At 34.0% G+C, this 22,941-nt stretch overlaps 1 protein-coding gene across 1 annotated transcript in view; it reads left to right on the top strand.

The window, feature by feature from the left end:
- The window catches only part of LOC145254861 (adenylosuccinate lyase-like), a 47,004-nt gene that overhangs the window by 21,327 nt on the left and 2,736 nt on the right, over positions 1–22,941 (top strand). Inside the window, exons 6-10 of the mRNA XM_080113721.1 lie at positions 1,913–1,959; positions 6,533–6,623; positions 12,813–12,882; positions 15,449–15,596; positions 17,205–17,295. Coding sequence (XP_079969847.1) covers positions 1,913–1,959; positions 6,533–6,623; positions 12,813–12,882; positions 15,449–15,596; positions 17,205–17,295 — 447 coding nt within the window. The remainder of the gene's footprint in view (positions 1–1,912; positions 1,960–6,532; positions 6,624–12,812; positions 12,883–15,448; positions 15,597–17,204; positions 17,296–22,941) is intronic.

The following is a 22,941-nucleotide window of genomic DNA, read 5'->3' on the forward strand; positions in this document are numbered from 1 at the left end:
CCCTTAGCTGATTTTTCTTTTTCTGTGTTTATCTAAGAATATCTCCATATTAACAAACTTCCAAGCCAGATTAATTATTTCTTTTAAATACATTGTAGTGAAGTATATTAGTTTATTGCCAATAACATGCTACAACAATAACAAATGAAAATTCTCCAGTCAAAGTTGGATTTATCCGTTTAAATGCTATTTAGATCCAATTTTTAAAATCTGGCTGATATAATTTTATCTATTATTGAAGCATAGAATCTCTTCATGAAAAGTTACTTTTGCATTTGATTAAGGTAAGGGTCCCAAATCCTACCCTAGCATGTATCCTGTTTGGCATAGATTCTCTACAGACAAAAGACTAAAATTGTCGATTGCCAGAACAATCTAATTTAAACTAATCTAATATATAAAGTTATCTTGTTGGATTTTCAAAGACACTCTCTCCTATCAATCCTTATGGCATAATGATACTTTATCGTATTAGCTGAGTTTTTTTTTTAGTTTTTTTTAGGCTTTTCCTTCCACTTTGTTATCTGCATGAATATGTTTAATTTTGCCTCATTTTTTCTGAAAATACTTATTCTGGCTCAGAAAGTTGTTAAAAATATATATTCTTTACTCTATAAATACTCTCTGAAGATGGCTCTGGAAGGAACTGAAAGTACTAGGGTACACAATAAGTATGGCAAATGCATCTGTCGGGCTACATTGTACAGAGTAGAATGATAAAAGAAAACAACACTACAGCTTTATTTTAAAACTTTTATTGAAAAAAATCAATTCCAGTAATAAGATTATGTAGTAGAGCTGACATCTATTCAATGTAGCCACCTTCAGCCTCATTGCTTCGATACGGGTCTGGAACTGGGAGTATGACTTTTCCACAAGTACTGGTAGAATCTCTGTAAATACTTGGTGGATCGCAGCAATCAGGCTCGCTTTGGTCTTGTGGGAGGTCGTGTTAGTGGTGTTCTCGATATATGACCAAACAAAGTAGTCTAGCGGGTTGAGAAAAGAGTACAAAATTGTAATACTCCTGTAGCCAAGCCTGGGTCTCTTTAGACTTGTGGACTGGTGCCAAGTCCTGCTGCCACACCCATGATCTGCCAGCAGTCACTTGATTGTGTTAGAAGATCATCACACTCTTCAGCACAACCAGGTACACTTTTGTGTTAACTTTCAAGTCGAATTCGAAGATGTGAAGTGGCATGATGTGGCCCTTACTTGAAACCACACCAAAGACCATAACCGTGGACAAAAACTTTTCATCAAACGTAAAGGGCAATTATTTTATCGTTCCACCCTGTGTGTTTATAGGTATGTTTACATATATGTACTGAATTAATTTCTAAGCTAAGTAACTGATTGGCTACTAAGGGTAAGTAGTCTAAATGTGGGCTTTATTGAGTTTAATTTAGTTTTATGCAAAGGATGAAAAGTTCTGAAATCCCTTCATAAAAATTCACATTCCTCTGGTTTTTGTAAAATTTTGAAATAGGTATTGATGTCAATAAATATATCCCAAATTTCAGATCTTTGGGATATTTTCAAGAGTTTTATGATCACAATCTTCCATTTAAAAATTCAAATATTTGAGATTTGCATTGCATTTGATTTATAATCATTAGACACCTTTTATCTAAGTATCCTTGAATTTCAATTTCTTAAGAACCCCATAACCTTAAATTTTAATTATATCATGGATTTTGATAAAAATTGGAATAAGGATTCACGAGATAAGGTTTAGTATCATTTCATTTTGACTTTAATTTTTGTTAGCTGACATAAAAGTGGTGTAAAACACTTCTGTTCAAGGAATTGATTTTACTTAACCTCAGATGAGTTTTTCTAGTGATATTATAAAAATATATTAAAAAATGTACTGACCTTTATTTTCTAAAGAAAATATTTTCTCCATTAGGTCGAAAAGTTGGATGGAATGGTGACAGAAATGGCTGGTTTCAAAATGTAAGTTACAGTTTTTAAAAAAATGTTTCAAGGGATTGTTTTTAAAGTACTGGTGCATATTATGAACTGGATTTCTGTATATGCCTGCTTGAGTTTGACCGGCATTTGACGTAAACTGCCGGAGTAAGTTGAGCATCAATCAAATCTTTAAAACGTTAGAGAACCCAATCAAATTGCAAACCGCTAGGAAACGGAAAATAACATTAATAAAATACTAATTAGAATTAAAAATTAAAAAAAAAAACCCTTAGAAAACCAATAAATGAAATATCGTTGTGCAGTCGATTTTTTGCCAGCCAGAAAAAAAACTTGTAACACTTTGTTTTTGTATAAAAATATAAAAACTTTTGTTTCTTTATTGCCTCATGTGCGCTCGCCCAGCTAGACAAAGAGTGTAGCCCAGGAGGTGAGTGGATGGAACCATGAGCTTGTCAAATGTTGTTTGCCAGCTGACTGTAGATTTCTTTTGCTTTTATCTTTTGGGCTACATATGTGCCCTGCTCTTTGATAGCTGTGTGCATCAAACAGGTAACCTTTCACTACCGATCATATCAATTCCGACATCCTGACCCCATCGTTCAGTGTGTTTGCTAGCAGCTGTCATGCGTGCGGTTGCATGTGTGCATCTTCAAAACCTCTCTACATTTTCAAAACAAAGACATTCACTTATTTTTTCCATTTCCCCTCCACCTCAACACTTTCTAGCACCCCATCAATTTACACATTTTTTACAATTCAACAAAACAATGATTACAACACAAAAACAAATAGGATAATGAAACTGTCCAACAATTAAAATCAGTGTGAAATGCATATTACGAGGCCACAGTTCCTTTGTTATATATATATATATATATTGTCAAGAATGAGAGTTCAATAGAAACGTTGTTGTGTTGTGTTGTATCATAAAGGGGATTGTGTGTGATCGTCTAGTCAGAGTTAACGTTGTGTGATCATCTAGTTGTTCTGTCTATTTGTTCATATGCTGTTGTGTGTGTGTGGTTCATGTTTTTTTTCAATATACCTTCGCGCGTTGTCGATGTTAGTCCATCTGAATTCATCTCGTGTCTTGGAGGGAGACTGGTACCTGTTTTGGACGAAGATTCATTTCACTCCAAAACAAGGAATTGGTTTTATAGTTTTTATTCGCTTTTCCAGATGTCTCGCAGAAGGATGGAAAGTGAATCTCTGGCCTGTGTGGTTTCTCTTTGTCTCATTTCTACAACGTCAGCACCCCCCTCCCCCAATGAAGGGGAGGAGACGTCTGTGAAGCCGTCCGTCGCCTTCTAAGCCCAAACCAAATCTCCACGATTTAGCTAACCTGATCACGTAACTCACACGCAATCCGATCAGCTGATCCTGACTTCCGGTCAACATGTCTCAATATGATTTACACACCTCCCTCTCTCTCGATCCATTCTCTACTTTGAATAAATAAAATACACATTAAGTGCACTTGAAACCAAATCACAACGTAATATTAGGAAAATAAACAAATATTTTACTTGTTTGAAATTTATCACAAATATATTTCAGAGGTAGACTCCATCTTCAGTGTGTTTTGTTTCTTTTTTTTCTTTTCTTCTTCCTTGCCATGTTGTAAATTCTTTACATTATTCTCGCGTTACCTACGCACAGTTCAAACATTTCAAAATACAACCGCCAGATACAATGCGCGGCTCTATACAAACAGACTTCTTTCTCCAAATTTACAACATGGCAAGGAAGAAGAAAAGAAAAAAGAAACGAAGCAACACACTGGAGATGGAGTCTACCTCCAAAATATATTTGTGATAAATTTCAAACAAGTAAAACATTTATTTTCCTAATATTACGTTGTGATTTGGTTTCAAGCGCACTTGATGCATATTTTATTATATATATATATATATATATATATATATATATATATATATATATATATATATATATTTTCAAATCCACAAAACACAATTATAACACAAAATAACCAACAATGAACATTGTACAACATTTAAAATTAATGCGGAATGCAATCCATGAGTCACTTTGCCCTTTAATATGATATGCGCATATTTTTCTTTTCTTTTTTTTATTTACCTTTTTCTTCACTTGCATAAACATTTAATTGTACATTTTTGCTGAAAAAAAAACAGATCTTTTTTTTTTTATTTATTTAAAAAAATTTTTCTGCAAACTGCAGTCTATACAAATATCAATCGTATATACATTTTTTTTAACTCGTTACTGTCTTACAGTTTTATTATTATTATTTTTTTCTTTCCCAGAATAAGTTTTACTTTTGTTAAATAGCTTAATACAGGGAACACCCGATGCATGGTGGAAACCATTCAACAGTAACTGTGTCGTAATTAAAAAATTAACATTGGTAGATAACACTCAATGACTCCCGTGTGTGCTTTGTTCTGAGAATATTAAAATATCATTCAAATACGGTAATGCATAATCTTCCTGTTTCTGTAGAACTATAGATATTCCTGGAAGACTCCGGGATAATTCACAAGTCTGAACAGCATCACATTAAAGTGAAATAAACCCTGATGGCAGGGGAACACCACAGTTTTCTCTTTATTGTCCTTATTCAATTTAACTTGCCAGTACCTCGACTTTCGGTCTAATTTTGAGAAGTATTTTGCTGACCCGAGCAAGGCTAATATGTCATCAATGACCAATAACGCTCGGGCATATTTATTCGTGACTTTATTTAAAAATCTTTTACTACTGTCCTTCTTTTCTACTAACCCTATCGGAAAACTCCACGAGCTATTTGATCTCTCAATTACACCTACCCACATCATTTCCTCTATTGCTGAGTCTACCAATTTTCTTTGCTTTAGTAGTGTTCGATACAGGCATCTCTATATGGGCTTATGTGTTCCAGTATCGATACGCATGTATCGATTCTGCCCAAGTCCTTATCCTCCGTATCGAACTAATCTCTATTCCGCTTCAGCAACCTATCAACTTCCAATTTGAATTCTTCATGTATTTTTATTCCCTTCAAATTATTCTTGGAGATCTCGTTCTTTTGTTCATCTTGCATAGTAATCTTGGTAATGTTACCAGCCGAACTACACTTAGCTATTTGGCAGCCCCTTCTCAAGGTGACTGTTTGGTTGGTATTGTTCATTATAAGCAGTGGAAACTTACGAGACCCTTCAAGCTTTAGCATTAGTTACTGATACTCTGCTAAGATTGCTAACGAATCCATTGCTTATTTGCTTTATCTCATATTCTAATTGCTGACCATTTCTAAAACCCGCACGAACCATGCATGTATGCAGATGCTGGGGTTTTAACGTAATTTTCTGTGCTAGTCTAGCTATTGATGAAATATGGGCATCATCTTCTAAAGCTATATATTCATCACCTATTCTTATCGTTCCAAAATCAAAGTACAGCTTCACCCTATTTTTTCTTAAACCAATCGTAGCCTAATATCACACTTCTGTTGAGATTCTCTGCAACAAAGAAATCCTGGTGGATAGAATGACTTCCTATCCCTACTCTTAATTGATTCCTTTTCCAATTAATGGGGATCTATTAGCTATTCTGAAACTTACTTTTTAATCATGTAGTTCAGGTCCCTGTCCAAGTGCTTTAAAAATACTGCTATTTATTACTGACACCTCTGCTCCCGTATCCACCAGAGCTCTATAATTCTTTGCCTCAATTCTAATCGAAATAGAATTTGATGCGCCCATGATACCGACTATGTGCATTGGTATGCTCTTGTTCCGTTCATTGGCATCACACAGAGTGCCCCCGTTTCCCTGGATATGCTTCTTGCAGAATTTCTGTACGTCTTTTTCTTTCTTTATTGCCTCATGTGTGCATGCCCAGCTAGAGATGGAGAGTGTGGACCAGGAGGTGGGTGGATGGAACCACGAGCTTGTCAAATGTTGCTTGCCAGCTGACTGTAGACTTCTCTTACTTTTTACCTTTTTCTCTGGGCTATATATGTGACCTACTCCTCCGCAGGTGCTCTTCACCTCAACAGCTGCATGCGTCAAACAGTTGGCCTTTCACCACCGACGATATCAATTCTGACATCCTGACCCCATCGTTCAGTGTGTCGTGTGCAGTTGTGTGTGTGTGCACCTTCAACACACAGTATAATTAACTACTATAAGCTTTATGAATAAATATTGTTTTATTTTTTGTGTAAATAAGTAGAAACATATATATTCTTTACACATCATTAAAAACTAAGGTACTATTGCACCTTATGCATTGATTTATGTATTTGGGGGATTGTTTTTGGGTTTAGGTAAGGTCTTTGGGGGGGGGTTATGACTTGCTCTGATGTCTTCATATAGGCTAACCGCATCTGCTATCGCTTTCTGATTACCTGATCAACTTAACTGTGCATATTTCAGAAGTTTGTGTAAATTTCCAGTTCAGCCCAATTGGATATTTACAAGAAATCCAGTTTGTAATATACATTATTTTTAATTTTTGAAAACCTTTTGGCATAGGTGTGTAACCATAAATCCCCCCCCCCCCTGGTATTTCAGTAGTCAAACAAATATTTGTTTTCAAATTTATCATTTTAATCTTTTCTTTGTTACAGGAATTATTTAGTGTGTGGTCAGACATATAGTCGAAAAGTTGATGTTGATTGCTTAACGAGTTTGGCCAGTTTAGGAGCCACAGTTCATAAGGTAAGTTTATTAAATTCTTATTCTAAGCAAACTTGGAACTTTTTTAATTTAGAAAACCACCTGGATGACGTTTTCATCAAGAAAGCAATCAATAATCGAAATAAAATAAACATATGCAGGTTTATATGTGCTCATTTTCTCTTCATCGTCACCGTTTCATGAGTGGCTTCTTCGTCTTGTGGTTGTTGATTGTTATAAGAAAGATGAGTAGATGTTCGCCGAGTTTCTTCAAGTTTATTGGAGATAATGGAATTGAAAGGGAGACTAAATAAATATTTCCTTATTTAATCTAATAACTTGAGAAATGCTGAATGTAGACTGACATACCTAAGAAACATTTGTTTTAGATTATTCTGCATTATTAGCATGTCTCATTTGCATGGCTTCCTTGAGTGAATGCTGAAAACAGTTTTCTCTCACTACATCATTCACCATTTGTTATTATTCAACTTTGTTTTGTCTGTGTTTTGAATTCTGTTGCACCTTCCTTGTCCTGAGGTCACCCGTCTCTGGGTACAATTCTGTTTGCAGAGTAAGGCCATCCTGACATGTACTAATGTTACCCTTGTCAAAATTCACACTAGTTAACTCAAATGCTACTGATGTAGGATCCCCAATATATAACTGTAGCAGAATTAGCAGTAACCAAAATGAGAAATAGAGAGCTTACCTCGGATACGTCTGTTTTGGGCTGAGCGGAAGAGAGAGTTCCAAGATGGCGTCCATGGGCTTTTATTAGCGTTTACCCAATGTAATTATCGTTGAATCACGCCTGCTCTCGCGCGATTACGCCGTTCCCGGCCGCTATAAAGGCAGGACACTGGAAAGGAGAGGGAGCGTTCTGCAGATTGTGTGTAGGTGATTCTGGCGAGTAGATTGTGCTTGTTACGACCACGTGTCTGCAAGAAGCGAGTTTTTGTTCCGTCTGTTTTTAGATTTATTTTTTTTTTGTTTGTTTTGCCTACTACATTTTTGTTTCAATAACACTTGGGTGACATGTTGAATGCTGGCTGAGGTTGCGAGCGCGTTTTCACTACCTGCTGTAGTGTTGCTTGGAGAAAATTCTAAAAACTGCTACTAATCCTTACATCGACGCACATGTCCTTTGAGATTTTCAGTTTGTGTTCATTCTTCCACCTTGCAAGGTAGTTAGACATGTATTCTAAACACTTTGTATCTGCAACTGCTCTGGTGCAATAATCAGGTGGACATGCAGCTGCAAACTAGAGGAAATGCACATCTACCTCTTGCATCAACTCCATAATTAGAGAGTGTGATCAACTGAGAAAAACTTGAGTGCATAAAAAGTGATGACTGCATGCAACTTGACTCGTATCAATCCTTTGGATTGGACTGCATGGAGAGTAGGTGTGAGATGGTGCCTGGTGTTGCTTTACTCCAGAATCCAAAACACCATTGTAAATATCAAAATCAGATTATTCCATTTTGCTGTTGTCTAAATCATTTCTTGCATTAAACTATTAGAACGCTTTTGGTTTTTAGTTGTGACTAGCGAGGGGTACCCGGCGTTGCCCGGGTTGTTGTAGGTGTTTGTGAAAAACCCCGAAATGTGAAAAAAAAAAACAGGTGCCCGTGAAAAAAAACCGAAGCCTTGATGTGCAGTTGGAAAATAGTAAAGTGTAAAAAAAAACAAAAAAAAAACAGGTGCGCGTTTTTGATTGATGTGACGGCGATAGGTATTCAGCAGTTAGCATTTTGTGCGGGACAGTTTTTAATGAGGTCAATTAATCGGTTTTTGTTTTTAAAAACCTGCTCCCTGTTTATTAGGGGGAGCGTCTCGTCTCGAAATGAAAGCTACCATCTGATATGACGAAGTCGACATTGACCAAACGTTACTTAGCTCTCTAGAGACCACTGGCTTTCGGCCAGTAATTAGTCGAGTTTCGCTTTTCTTTTTGTTTATACCGAAAACCGAATGTAACGCATGCCGATGCGGGAAATGTCGAATAATAAACGTTTAAAAGTCAATAAAATTAAATAGACAGGCGAGCTCCATGGTTAAGTGTGAGATATTACAATTTATAGATGATATAAAAAGTTTTAAGAAATTGTGAAGCGAGCGAGCGCTTCTCTGAAAGAAGCCTTTTGTGGACATCGAGGAAAAGCGTACATACATACGTACATACATTTTCGCTTTTATATATATAGAGAAAGTATCTCTAAGAGTCTCTATTGGTCAGTCCGTTGGTCTGTCATGCTTAAGTTTGAAATAGCACTTACACCAATAAACATTCAGATGAAATACTACTTCAAGACAAAAAAAACGGTCAACAATAAGTGAAGTAAAAACAGCAATTCTTCATCCTTTGTCAGCAACATTGCTTATGGAATGTGAGGACTAAATCAGAGAAGCAATAAACCCAAAGTCCGCTTCCGTTAATACCAGTTTTCAATATGTTGCTCCTCTCGTACTGAATTATTTTCTTATTTTTATTTTTTTTTCTTCCTCAGTAAAAATTGTTACGTTGTATTAGTACACAGCAGCAGTATTCGTTCTAATTCAATTAAGTGGTGATGTAAGCTTTAGACAAGTAGAGCAGCAGCAGCAGCCCAAAAATGCTGAAACTTCAAAACCACAAAAAATGTTTGACTAATGTTACTAACGACAATTCTAACACATGCGAATGAGGTTGGCTGCATGGCATCTAAAAAAATCTTTCAAGCAAAAAATGGTTCTTCCTTTATCGAGTTATTTTTGGAATGCCAAAAGTGCTTTCTTTGCATAATCATGTGCATTCAATTGTTGCCTTGAAGTCAGACGTTTCTAGATTCACTTTAACGCATGGCTACTGTTGTTGTGTATTTTTTGACTAATCGTTTTTATATATACAAGCAGTTCAGCCTGGCTTTGCTCAGGCCCCATGTACTTTTCATAACTTGCCCTATGTGAATACATTTTATGTGAGATTTCAAATGTTTAGACCAAAATTTGTCTGAGTAATTTCATAGAGATCGCAAAGGTCAATTTTTTTTTAAACTTTGACCCCAATTTTGACCCCCTTAACAATTATTATTTTGGCCTCAAATCAAAATAAAAAGTTTTATCCGTGCCTAAGTTACCTACATCTAAAATTTCAAGTCTTTAGACCAAAAATTGGTGGAGGAATTTGGTAGAATCTGCTAAGGTCAACTATTTCAACTTTTGACAGCCAAATTTTCACCCCAAAACTGATTAAAATGCTTTCCGCATGTCTGAATACCTGTTATGTATAAATTTCAGATGTTTAGACCCAAAATTGGTTGAGTAGTTTGCTAGACACTGCAAAGGTAAAATATTTTGAACTTTGACCCCTTGGCAGCTCAAATTTTCGACCCAAATCGATTAAAAAGCTTGCATTTTCTCTGAATACCTTTATGTAAAATTTCAAATGTTTAGACCAGAAATTGGCTGAGTAATTTGGTAGAGATTGCAGAGGTAAAACTTTGACCCCAATTTTGACCCCTTAACATTTATTTTCTTGGGCTCAAATCAAATTAAAAAGTTTGATTAATGTCCAAGTAACCTACATGTAAAATTTCAAGTGTTTAGACCCAAAATTGGCGGAAGTTTGGTAGACTTTTCAAAGGTCAAATTGTTGAACTTTGACCTTTTGACGGACAAATTTGTGGCCGAAAACCGATTAAAATTTAAAGATTTTTCCCAAATCTCAATACTCCTTATGTCAAATCTCTAGACTGAAAATTGGCAGTTATTTGGTAGGGATACACACACACACACACACACACACACACACACACACACACACACACACACAGACACACAGACATTTTCACTTTTATAAATATACTAGCATTTCGACCCGGCGTTGCCCGGGTGTTTGGAGGTGTATGCTGAGCAAAAAAAAAATACAAACAAAAAAACGGTGAATTTTTTTTAATTTGACCCCTATTATGACCTCTTAACATTTATTGAGTTATTAAGTTAGATCCATGTCCAAGGAACCTATATCTAAAATTTCAAGTGCTTGACCAAAAATTGTTGGAGTTTGATAGAGTTCTCAAAGGTCGTTGATTGCCAAATTTCTGGCTGAAATCCGGTCACATCGATTTTCCCAAATCTCAGTACTCTGTATATCAAATTTCGAGTCTGTAGACTTAAAATTGACAGTTATTGCGTATGGAAATGTACACACACACACACACACACACAGACACTTTCGCTTTTATAGATATACTAGTAGCATGGGTGCCCGGCGTTGCCCGGGTATTTAGAGGTGTATGTTGAGTAAAAAAAAAAAAAAAAAAAAAGTGGTCAATTTTTTAAACTTTGACCCCTATTATGACCCTTTAAAATTTTATGTTTTGGGCTCAAATCAAGTTATTAAGTTAGATCCCTGTCCAAGGAACCTATATCTAAAATTCCAAGTATTTAGACCGCAAATTGTCGCAGGAGTTTGGTAGAGTTCTCAAAGGTCACATCATTGAACTTTGACCCCTTAATTGCCAAATTTCTGGCTGAAAAGCGATCACATCGATTTTCCCAAATCTCAGTACCCTGTATATCAAATTCTGTAGACTAAAAATTGACAGAGTTATTGCATAGGGGAAATGTACACACACACACACAGACATTTTCACTTTTAAAGATATATAGATAGATGCATAACCAGCATGTATACAAGACACTAGACGATGTATGCTTTTTTTATATATTGATTTGTTTCACTCCCAGGCATCTCGTCTTCCGCAGCATGGAGTGAAATCGATGATCTCGAACTTGTGGCGTTTCTTTGCATCCATTTGGAGACTGTTGCTCCCTGTTTAACCAATCTTGCTTCCTCGACTTCTCGGACCCAACTCAAACTATGCTTAACTCAGCTTATTCAAACCGGAACACCTGACATGCCACGTCCGGTCCCCGTTCGGATACTTCCGGTGCAAACTAACTGGTTAATTCAGTTTGATACATGTCACAATATGACCCTTTGACCTTTTCTGCACCTGCATGCCTGTTCAACTTATTGTTTCCCACAATTCAATCTCTGTTATTTACTCCGCTGGATAGATAGATAACTAAATAAATTGACAGATAGACAGATAACTGAATAAATGCTTTCTACTCGGTTTTGCCCGGCGTTTACCTAACTGTTTTTTTTTGTAATGGGTGTATGCGAGTCATGGCGTTTATCCCTCGCTTTCTCAGCACTGTCACCACAATGCTAGCAGTGAAGAATATATGTGTGTGTGTGTGTGCAGTGGATAGAACCATTGAGTTTTTACAGTTCCGGGTGAGCATTGTCTGAAAATAGCAGTTTCTTTCCTATCCAAAACAGGCCAGAGAATTAGTTGGCCAAAACGTAGTGGCACAGCAACAACTATGGAAGGCAGTAATTACTGGGGATACAGTTACAAGATTCAGCATTCCTATCTCGCCGCGGTTAACTACCTGAAGAAGGCCAGAGGATTAGTTAGGCGAAACGTAGTGAAACAACAACAATTATAAAGATGAGGATAACAGTCCGCAAAAAAAATGAATACACCAATTATGAAACCTCATCATCAAGGATTTAAAAAAATATATAAATTTGTTCTTACCGAAGAACCTTTCCTTCACTTGTCCCCATCTGTCAGTCTCGTTGTTGGGGTTTTGTTTATGTTTTGTTGATGTATTTCCCTGCATAATAACTTACATCATAAGTATTGCTCCTGCATTTCTAATTTCGGTACTTGTCCATAAGCATCCCACCCCCACTGCTAAGAAAAACCCAACAATAAAGAAAACTTTTTGTGATGGAAAGAAAATATCATACACCAAAAATCATGTAGATTGATCGAGTAATTTTATTTTTTATGAATAAAATCATTTAAGTAATTAATGATGTACAACGCTATTTTAAACTCTATTGCTGAAGAGTGATTTTTAAGAGGGAGTTTAGCAGTGATATGAATTTGAGTTTTTCTAATACCTCATTCCCCATGCTAAGAATGATTTTCTAAAATCTCACTAAAGTTTGAGTTGTTTGGAATTATCTCTCTTATCCTTCAAACTAAAAAATGGTGATGAGATCGTTGTTTAGCCATAAAATGTGATTTTCATAAAACATGAGTAATTTACATGATTGTGTACATTATTTTCTTTTCGTCACAGGTACATGCACCATTTTTGTTTTTTTTTGTTTCTTGGCTTGAAAGAATTTTATTTCATTTCATATTCCTATTTTTTTATAGATCGGTTCCGACATTCGTATTTTAGCCAACTTCAAAGAACTTGAAGAACCATTTGAAAAAGACCAAATTGGTAATCATTTTACTTTTGGCGCTTGTCCAGAATTCACCCTATATTAAAAAAACAAAAATTAAGAAGAATTTCTGATGTATGTATCCGAGACGAAATGAAAATATCATATTCCAAAAATCATGTAAATTGATCACATTGTTTTATTTTATGAGTTATCGAGTAATGAATGTTTAACCCGCCCTTTTGAAAATAGTCTAATAAAAAAAAAATCAATGAAGATAACTCCACAGTAATTCATACTTGGTAGATTTATGTTGTAATGCCTATGAATTCTCCTTAATCACTTAAAAAATGATTTTCTTTATAAAAATAAAACTACTGGATAAATTTATTTAAGTTTTGGAATATGATATTTTTGTTTCATCCCAAGTACGTACATCATACAGATTGTTATTTATATTTGTTTTTTAATGAAGAGAGAATTCGGGTTTGTATTACTGTACACATAGATTCGAAAAAGTTGTCAAAAAACAAATATAGAACAAATAAATGTTATCAAAGGCAAGATAAGTTACTTTTCTACCTAACTGGATATATTTTTTGTGTTTTTATTCAGTGTAACATGTTTATTCAGCTCGAAAAACATGCAGTGTTTACCGATGTATTGGAAAATTCAAAATGGCAGCCGACTCTCTCTCGGAGAGGGTACGTTTGGGAAAAGGTATTATAAATAATAAACTAGACAAAATACTGTTAGAAATTCGCTCAATATATGTTACCGTGACATAAGTTGACATATATTCGGTTGTTTTCTAACAGTATTTTGTCTAGTTTATTATTTATAATACCTTTTCCCAAACGTACCCTCTCCGAGAGAGAGTCGGCTGCCATTTTTAATTTTCCAATACATCGGTAAACAATGTATGTTTTTCGAGTTGAATAAAAACAAAAAAATATATCCAGTTTGGTAGAAAAGTAACTTATCTTGCCTTTGATAACATTTATTTGTTATATATTTGTTTTTTTGCAACTTTTTCGAATCTATGTGTACAGTAATACAAACCCGAGAATTCTACTCAAGAACATTATGTTTTTATCTAAATTGTGGAGCAGTCAATAAGCATGGCCACAGACTCATAAAAGTAAAACTGCAATCATATCATTAAAGCAGAAATATGATATTTCAGTTGATTCGTACAACCATAATCATTTATAAAATGTTTACATTAAATGATTATGATTGTACAAATCAACTCAAATATCTTGGTTCTACTTTATTTGTTTTTGCCTTTTATTTTTACTAGTCTGTTGCCATACTTACCGACTATTCCATATACTCATTTTCTGTTTTATCTAAAATTTTCATTTAATGTTTTAAGCTTCCTCATATTGTCTGAATTAAATATACATATTGAAAAGATACCATACCATCTTTGATTGAATACAATGCATTATTAAATATTTAATCAGTAATTACTGAATTCTTCAGTTCTTATCCACCCTATATAAAACAAAAATAAAGAAAAATCTGCACGATTTTTATGTACCCTGACGAAACAAAAATATAACATTCCAAAAATTATTTAAATTATTTAAATAGTTTTAGGAATTTGTAGGCATTATAACAAATCTTGCAAATTTTTATTATTAAATTATCTCCTTTTGTTTTTATTTAGATTATTTTCAAAATGGCCGACAAAACAGCCACTCTTTTGTTACTCATAAAATTTGATTTTCTTATTTCAAAATAAAACTACTTGATCAATTTATATGATTTTTAGAATATGATAATTACGTTTTATCACGAGTACGTACATCATACAACTTTTTCATTATTTTTGTTTTTTAATATAAAGGGTAATGCTGGAAAAGAACCGGTTCTTCAATATTGTTGTTTAATCTAACTTTGCTATATGATTTTCTAGTAAACGGTATCTTTATCCAAATATTGCATTGTCATTGCTTTCAAATATCAACTTAACAAAAAAATATTTTTTTAAGCAAATGAGTTTTTATATTAAAATTTATAAATTTAATTTGATAATGATAAAAGTGTAAGTTAAAGTTAGTATTGAGATGATTAATCATGAATCGAAAAAAATCAGAACTTTTTGGAGGTATCAGAATCAGAGAAATTTGTGTCTATTTTCCGATGCCAAAAATGATTTTTATTTTTTATTTTTTTGTTCTTAACTTGATTTTCTATAGCTGATCTTAATGATCATTGACTTTTTTTTTTTTAAAACTACTAGTAAAACTAAAATTTATACATTTGCGAAAATATATGCACAAATTAAAGTTTTTATGCTAATCCAAAAATTCTAAAACAATTTTGCAGCTAAATATTTAGAGATTTAAAAAGAATTAGAATCAGGAATTTAGAAGAGAATCTGTAATTGTATTGAAATCAGAGGGGGGAGGGGTATTGGAATCATCTTATTACTAATAAAAACATATCAACGTAACAAATACATTGATAGCAACTCTGTTGCTGATATACAATGTCTCTATCTATAATGCAAAAGTTAATGTCTATTTTTATCTTTTTTTTTTTTTTTTTTTTTTGATAAAGGTTGTTTATTTACAAAAAAAAATTATTATTATATAACCTCTCTTGATGTTTTAGGTTCAAGTGCCATGCCTTACAAGCGTAACCCGATGCGAAGTGAACGCTGTTGTGCTCTTTCCAGGCATTTGATGGCCTTATTGCCAGATGCCTTGATGACTGCATCTGCCCAATGGATGGAACGAACACTCGATGATAGTGCAAACAGGTACATTTTGTCTGTTTTGTTTGGTTGTTTTATGGCATATCAACCCTTTCCTGCTTATTTACTGTTGAACCTAGTCATTTTGGTAAAAGATTTTATGCTTCCAAGTTCTTTAAATCTTCAAATGTTCATGGTGTTTGCTTTGTAAAGAAAAATTTTGAAAAAAAATTGAGTTTTGCAAAGGGAAAGGAAAAAAAAAATAACATCAATGTTTGGTGCATTTTAGGTCAGGAAGCCAATATCTTCAGACAGCCTGATCAGGTAGCAGCAAACCTTTTTGTTCATCTGTCTACACTAACAATAGTTAAATACTTAGCACTGTTCATTCTTCATTTCATCTGAAGACTTTTTTCGTACTTTTTAGAAATAGGTATCCAAGAAAATTGCAGTACTTGTGTCTTTAATTTCGAGTTTCAGTGAACACTTTCATACCTGGCACACGTTAACAAACTTTGCTGAATAATCTTCACAAAACTAACCAAACTATTTTTACTGTAACCTAACCCTAGACTTATACTAACCTAAACCAGTTTTAGGTTTCAAAGTTAGTTCAGTTTGGTTCAGATTATATAGAAACTTTGGAACTTGATTTCGATTTCTCTGTTCATAGATGCAAATTTCTGGACCCAATTCCTTAAAAGCACCATTTTTGAAATTTTATTTTTAGCATCATCTTTTTTTTTTTTTTTTTTTTTTTTTGAAGCTATTTAAACACGGAATATTCAACACTATTTACATCTATTATTATACTAAAACTGACCGATTCATTTTCCTCAAAGGCTTTTTTCCTATATATTTTAATTTAACAAAATACATATTAAGATATTTCTTGTTATTGGGATTGAGTCATGTTTGTAAAAAAAAATCATTTTTTTGGTTCTAAGTAGACATTACTTGCAGATTTATGCTCCAAGTTACAAATTTTTCCAAAATTTCCATCTATTCTCGATCTCTCACTATATATTGTTTGACCTTTTTGATTTATTTTCTTTATTTTCTTTTTGATTTATTTTCTTTATTTTCTTCTGTCATTCTCTCTGTTTACTAAAAGTTTAAAATAATAAAGCAGCAGAAGTCTGGAAATTTATTGAAGGCACATCGTATTTCATGTATACATGTATATTGTTTATAGATTTTCAGTATTTACTTCAACAGTGCTCAACAAAGCTTAGTAATATAATACGGAAATATATTAATTAAACTACAAAGAGTGGTCTATATTTCATCCCCATCCCATGAATCATCTCCTCCCAGCCTGTATCTTTTAATATCTGCATCATTTTCTGCAAAAATTTGCAAAATAAATATTATTTCTATAATTTTTTACTACAGAAAGTCATGGAAACTATTTACATTGTTATGCTTTCAAAAGTCTATTTTGACTGTCTTAAACCAAAGAGAGTGACTAATCTTACCTTTTTTCTCCACATGTTTCCAGAGAGCTACTTCCTATTTTTCTTACCACGTAACTGCCTATAAAATACCCCCCTCCCCATTATTACATTTCATCAAAATTTGCCATCATTTAAAAAAGTAAAAATACTATAACTTAATCTGTATTGATTTTTTATTGTTTCATTTTTAATCTCTTCTGGTGTTCATTGTTTGCAGGCGATTGAGTTTGCCGGAGTCGTTTTTGACTGCAGATATTCTTTTGAGCACCTTGCAGAATGTTTTTGAAGGACTTGTTGTCTATCCTGAGGTAATCTTTTTGTTATACAAACTTAAAATCCAAATTTTCTTATATAAGCTAAATTCGAAAAATAAAATTTTTCATTCGTGTGCTGTCCTTCGTGTCCGAAGACGACTTCCTGTGGACCATCATTCTCCACTTGTCACGATCGCGACTGAGGGTCTGCCAGCTTCCAGTAAGGATCAACCTATCCTTTAGATTTTGCTTGACAGTGTCATGAAACCTGAGCTTAGGTCTGCCTATGCCTCATACCCCATCCTCCAGTTGTGAAAACAGTATCTGTTTTGGTAGTCGGGAGTTTTCCATTCTGTTTACGTGCCCGGCTCATCTCAGGTTTTTCTAGATGAGCAGGTCATACATGCTTGGGAGGTTGGCTTGTGATAGGATCTCCCTGTTGCTGACAAAGTCATACCACTTGACATTTAAAATCTACTGGAGGTGTCTCATCATATAGGTGTTGAGCTTGCGAGCTACCAGTTTGTACACTGGCCAAGTTTCTGCACCATATAAGAGTGACGAGAGGACAATGGCGCGGTACACCAAGCATTTAGTTCTGAAAGTCAGGTCTTTATTTTGCTAGACTTTCTGTTTGAGTTTTCCATAAGATATGGAAGCGTTAGCCATTCTTGTAGAAATTTTCTCGTCCATTTTGTTGTTGTTCATGACCGTGAACTGCTCTCTTTGGACCTGACTTCACTCAGGGCAACAATATTGATGTCATATTTTTCTAATTCGCATGATATAATCGCACTTCTTCTTTCTGGTCTTGCCGAATCGGACCTGTGAAGCATCGTTCGTATGTTCCACGATGCAAACTTGAAGTTGGGTGTATTGTGGGCCTTATTATCCTGGGCGATGCCCTGCCAGTATGAGTTCTTTTTCTGTTTTCGTTTCATAGTTCGTAAGGAATTTGCTGATAAGATAGTTTAAGGATGAAGTGGGTTTTGTCAGTTGCCATTTCACTCCTCTCCTCCAATGGGGTACGCCAGACTGGCAAGGATTGCCCAAGACGAGTCGGCAGCTCATTGGTCACAGTGACTAGCCAGAATGAGTGTTATCAACTTTCTCAAACTGCCTTAACAAAGCGTCACAGTTTCTGGTTTTTCTGTCTGGGTTGAGCTTCCCATAGATCCCTGCACTATTAGCTTGAAGTTCAGTTTCCAGTGGCATACGCCTCGAGGCCAGCACAGTCTTGACTGACAGCTACACTTCCGTACATCTGTTAAGCCCTTGGGTGATCGGTTCCGCAGTGGTGGTGGGTGACAGACTAAGAGATGCACTGGATCGCGTTATGGAACCGATTGCGCGCACACACACACGTATATATACACACACATATGTATATGCGTATACCCGCAAGCACCTATATTCATAAACACACAGAAAAGCATATCCGTATCCATGCACCAACCAGCATACGCCTATGTACAAATATATACATAAACATACACATCTTAAAAGCCTCCATGAACCCGCATAGGTGCACAGATGAATCTGTATATTTACAAACCCCCATCCAACAACATATACATCCACAGATCCAGGAACAATTTAGTTATAAACAATCACACCACCCATGTGACCGGTGCTTATAAGCACACACACACACACACACACACATATATATGCATGATGCTAGTTGGCCGTTGACCCCCCAAAAAGGAGGGTTCATACGCCCTTTGAAAGGTCTTGTTTTTAATCCTTCTGGGAGACTAGCCACCCTCCTCACCAGACAGACTGTGGGGGGGGGGGACCGGTTTAGTCGCCGGTAACCCGACCATGCGGCAGGTAGTACTAGGTTACATGGTACCAGTAGCATATGACATGACCTGACCGAAAATAAAGTTAAATACCTAATTAATAGGTAATTAAATAGAAAAATATGTATAGAATAAACAAAATAATAAAAATATAAACGTAATATATCCGTATTATGAAATAGAAGCCCGGTTAAAAATATTTAATAATAAAACGTTCATAATCCAGTTTAAGTATGTTGTAAAAAAAAAACACAAAAAAAATTGACATCATAAGTCAAACATGTTAACGGCGCCTTTAATTGCAGGGGAAATAATAATGAGAAATTTTTAAAATAAGTTATGTCCCTTGAACTACAAGCAAAGAAAAAAAAGATCTATATACAAATAAACTCTGAAACTAAGAATCCCCCTTAAATGAGTAAACCTAACTAGTTTATAATAGACAAAAGGTATTGATTAAAATATATTTAAGCTTTTTGTAATATGTAACCAAAAATAAAATATTCAACAGTTTAAGTTAATAAGTCTAATAAACGATACCCCCCCCCCAAAAAAAACAACAAAATAGCCACCTCAAAATATAAAATACATTTTACATATATATACAGAATTAGTTTTGCACTCACAACTTAAATAAAACTCATTGCAGTTTTCAACCCCAATTAACATACAATATGTAATAGTTATTAGTTAAAAATAGAATATAATCCTTTTATATGAATTTTTTATACAATTTAAACCCATAGAAAATGTGAATAACTTTTTTCATAAAACAAAGATGGCAACCTCAAGTAAACACATGATGTGAGTTCTTCTCTATTCTTCTTTTTACCACATTACATGATCACATATTTTTATTTTAAGCAAATTTTTGGATTTTCTGATGAGTATATGTAAAGAAAATTTTGATGTTAACATACATATATTGATTGTTCCACATAAACAAAACAGATTTTGGGATTAATATGTTGAAAAAATGATTAAGGTAACTAAAAACTTGGAAAATAGCAAAATTGTTATTTATTTGTATTAGCAATACACATGGCCGTTAAAATGCTTTGGATAATCACAGATTTCAAGGGGTTTCTGCTATGTGTTTCTGCTATACGATATGTCCTGTTATATTTAAGAGACAGTTTTTAAACAAAAAAGGATTTGTATCCACAAAGATTGAAATATAAACATGATAGTATATTTTTCTCAAAACATATATACTAGTTGTCCCTATTGGGATTGAATAATGTCATTTTTGTCAAAACCTTTTAAATAATAATGTGTAAGTCATGTATATGGAAGAAAGAACACAAAATACTTGACAATTAACATAGATTGTCAATTTCTAATCAATTTAAATGTTCCATTTAGGAATGCTCATTTTTTTTTTTTTTTTTAAATATTTTATCTACTAGATGTATATACCTTGTGTTGCTCTAGATGCAATAAAGTTATTTTAGTTAAGTTTGATGTAATGTAATCGTCCAAAAAAAAAAAGAAAAAAAAAGAAAAAAAGAAGTATGTGACAATCTCCCCACCAGATATTTCAGCAGAAGAGATACGAAGAGAAGAAGCTGTTCTTAGGATATTGAGCACTTTTTGTTGCTTGTACATTGAACCGGTTTCTAAACAAAAAAAGAAAAAAATCAAAACAACTTTTCTTTCAATCAAAATAGCAGCGAGTGCCTTTTTATATATATACTAGCAGGGGTACCTGACATTCACGGGTGCTTCGAGGTGTTAAAGAAATAAAAAATGTTAGTTGGGAGAAAGGCTCGAACCTGTGACGAACCCAAAGGCGGAAAAGAAAGTGAAAGAAAACCTGAGATCTTACCGCTATGCTAGGAGGCCATAGGAAGTGAAAAGCATTCAAATTTAACGATGTCAATCAAAAAGTTGACTTGTTAGCAGGTGTAGAAACGAACGTTGACTGAAGGCTAGTTCAGCTTTCTGCCGTTTCATTTACCCCCCCCCCCCGAGAACCCCCGCGAATAAACAAAAACACATGCGTCACTTTTGCCTTTTATATATATAGACTAGTGAGGGCACACAGCGTTGCCCAGGTGTGGAGAGGTAGTTTAGTAAAAAGTCAATACAACCAGAAAAAAAAAAAAATAGATGCAGCCTGGGTGTTGAGAGGTGTGAAAAAAAAAAAAAAAATGTCTAAGCGAAAAAAATCTCATTACGTAATCCTTGAAATAAGGGGGGGAAAAAAGAGTAGACAAGCAAGAAGGCTCGAACCTGTAACATGAAGGAGGAAAAGAGGTGAAAAAAAAAACTAAACCGCTTAATCCCTATGACCACCATGACATACGACTTCGCTGCCGTTTAAATCAAAGCTAGTCATTGCAAGTGCGTATGATGACTTTGCAAAAATGTCGACGAAAAAGTGACCCTTCCTTGTACAAAACTGCTCAGTTGGAGGCGAAGGAATCAATGTTTTTGGCCAATTTTCGATATTTGTCGTCCGAAGGATTGAGTTTGAAAACGAAACTGATCTGGTGAGGATCCGTCGCATATGTGGAAAGTTTTTTGTGCGATATACGAACACACACACACATTTTGCCCTTTATTTATATATAGATAGAAGAAGATATAAAAAAAAAAAAGATTAATTTGTTATTTTTTTCAGTCTTATCAAAAAAAGTTTCAATATTACTTGTTTTCTGGACAGAATTACATAATTTTCTTATATACAAAGGTTGTTTAACTCAAAATGTTGAAGAGCTACAAAAACGAGTGATATGATTAAAATGAGTGACCTTTAGTGCTTCAGAATTTATTTTCCTACTGTCACCACAATTCCCAATTCATTTAATTACCTAATTGCCATGTCGGAAGTATTTGAATATTACCACATTATTTATAAAAACATGAGTTTTAGATCTTTATCATAAAAAACTGTCAGCATATTTCTTTGGAAAAACGTGACATAATAAGTAACTCAGTTATGCTAAAAATAAAGCAAAATGCACAATTTATTTTAAAAAAATTGGCAATAGTTGCACACTGTTTACCTACCTTTAGAACTCTCCGGTGTTTTTTTATTAGCCAAATGTATTTTCACTAATTTTTGTCAAAAAATGTATTTTTAATAATTTTTTTTCTACTTTATCGTTTTTTTTTTGTTAGTTGTGGATATATTCATTACTGTAATATGACAATTAAGTAAATACCATTAGCATTAAAAATTTCGAATTTTGCTATTATAGTGTAATTGCACCAAAAAATACATAATAGTAATTTCTTCTACTAACCAAATATTCTTATACATTAAAGGCAAGTAATTATGTGAGGAGTTATTTTTTTCTTGCAAAATATCTAAAAACATTTTAAAATAGGAGTTTGATCACATCTTTGAAAACATTTCATAAGGTTAATCTTAAAATTTTAGAATGCCAAATAATGTGATGTAATATTTTATTAAATGAAATGACTAAAATCTTTTTTTTTTTTTTTTTTTTTTTTCTGAGATTTTCTGTGTAAAACGTCTTTTTTAAAGATTTTTTTTTTTTTTTTCTGTTAGTATTAGCCCCAAGGGGTCAATCCTTCGAGAGAGAGAGCATGCCACCACACAAACATACACATCCCTTCAGACTAACAACATCCATCAATAATACTGGATGCATCCTGTTCTCTTTGTCATGTAGGGGCTGACCCTGGGGATTCCAAAAAGTGAAGAAAAAAAAAACTAAAAAAGCAACAGTTTTCATTGAAAAGGATATCTTACACTGACAGTCTTAGAAAAAAATTATTTTAATCATTTAATAAAATATTTTATAACATTTGATTTTCTAAAATTTTCAAATTATTTCTTTTTAATATTTTTGGTCCCCTGACATAGGGGGAGTGGACCTAGTAATTCACTCCTGTTCATCCGCTTGTCTGTTTGTTCATACAT

Source organism: Euprymna scolopes, chromosome 30 (assembly GCF_053919585.1).
Source record: "Euprymna scolopes isolate OS-2025 chromosome 30, ASM5391958v1, whole genome shotgun sequence".
NCBI classification, from domain to species: domain Eukaryota; kingdom Metazoa; phylum Mollusca; class Cephalopoda; order Sepiida; family Sepiolidae; genus Euprymna; species Euprymna scolopes.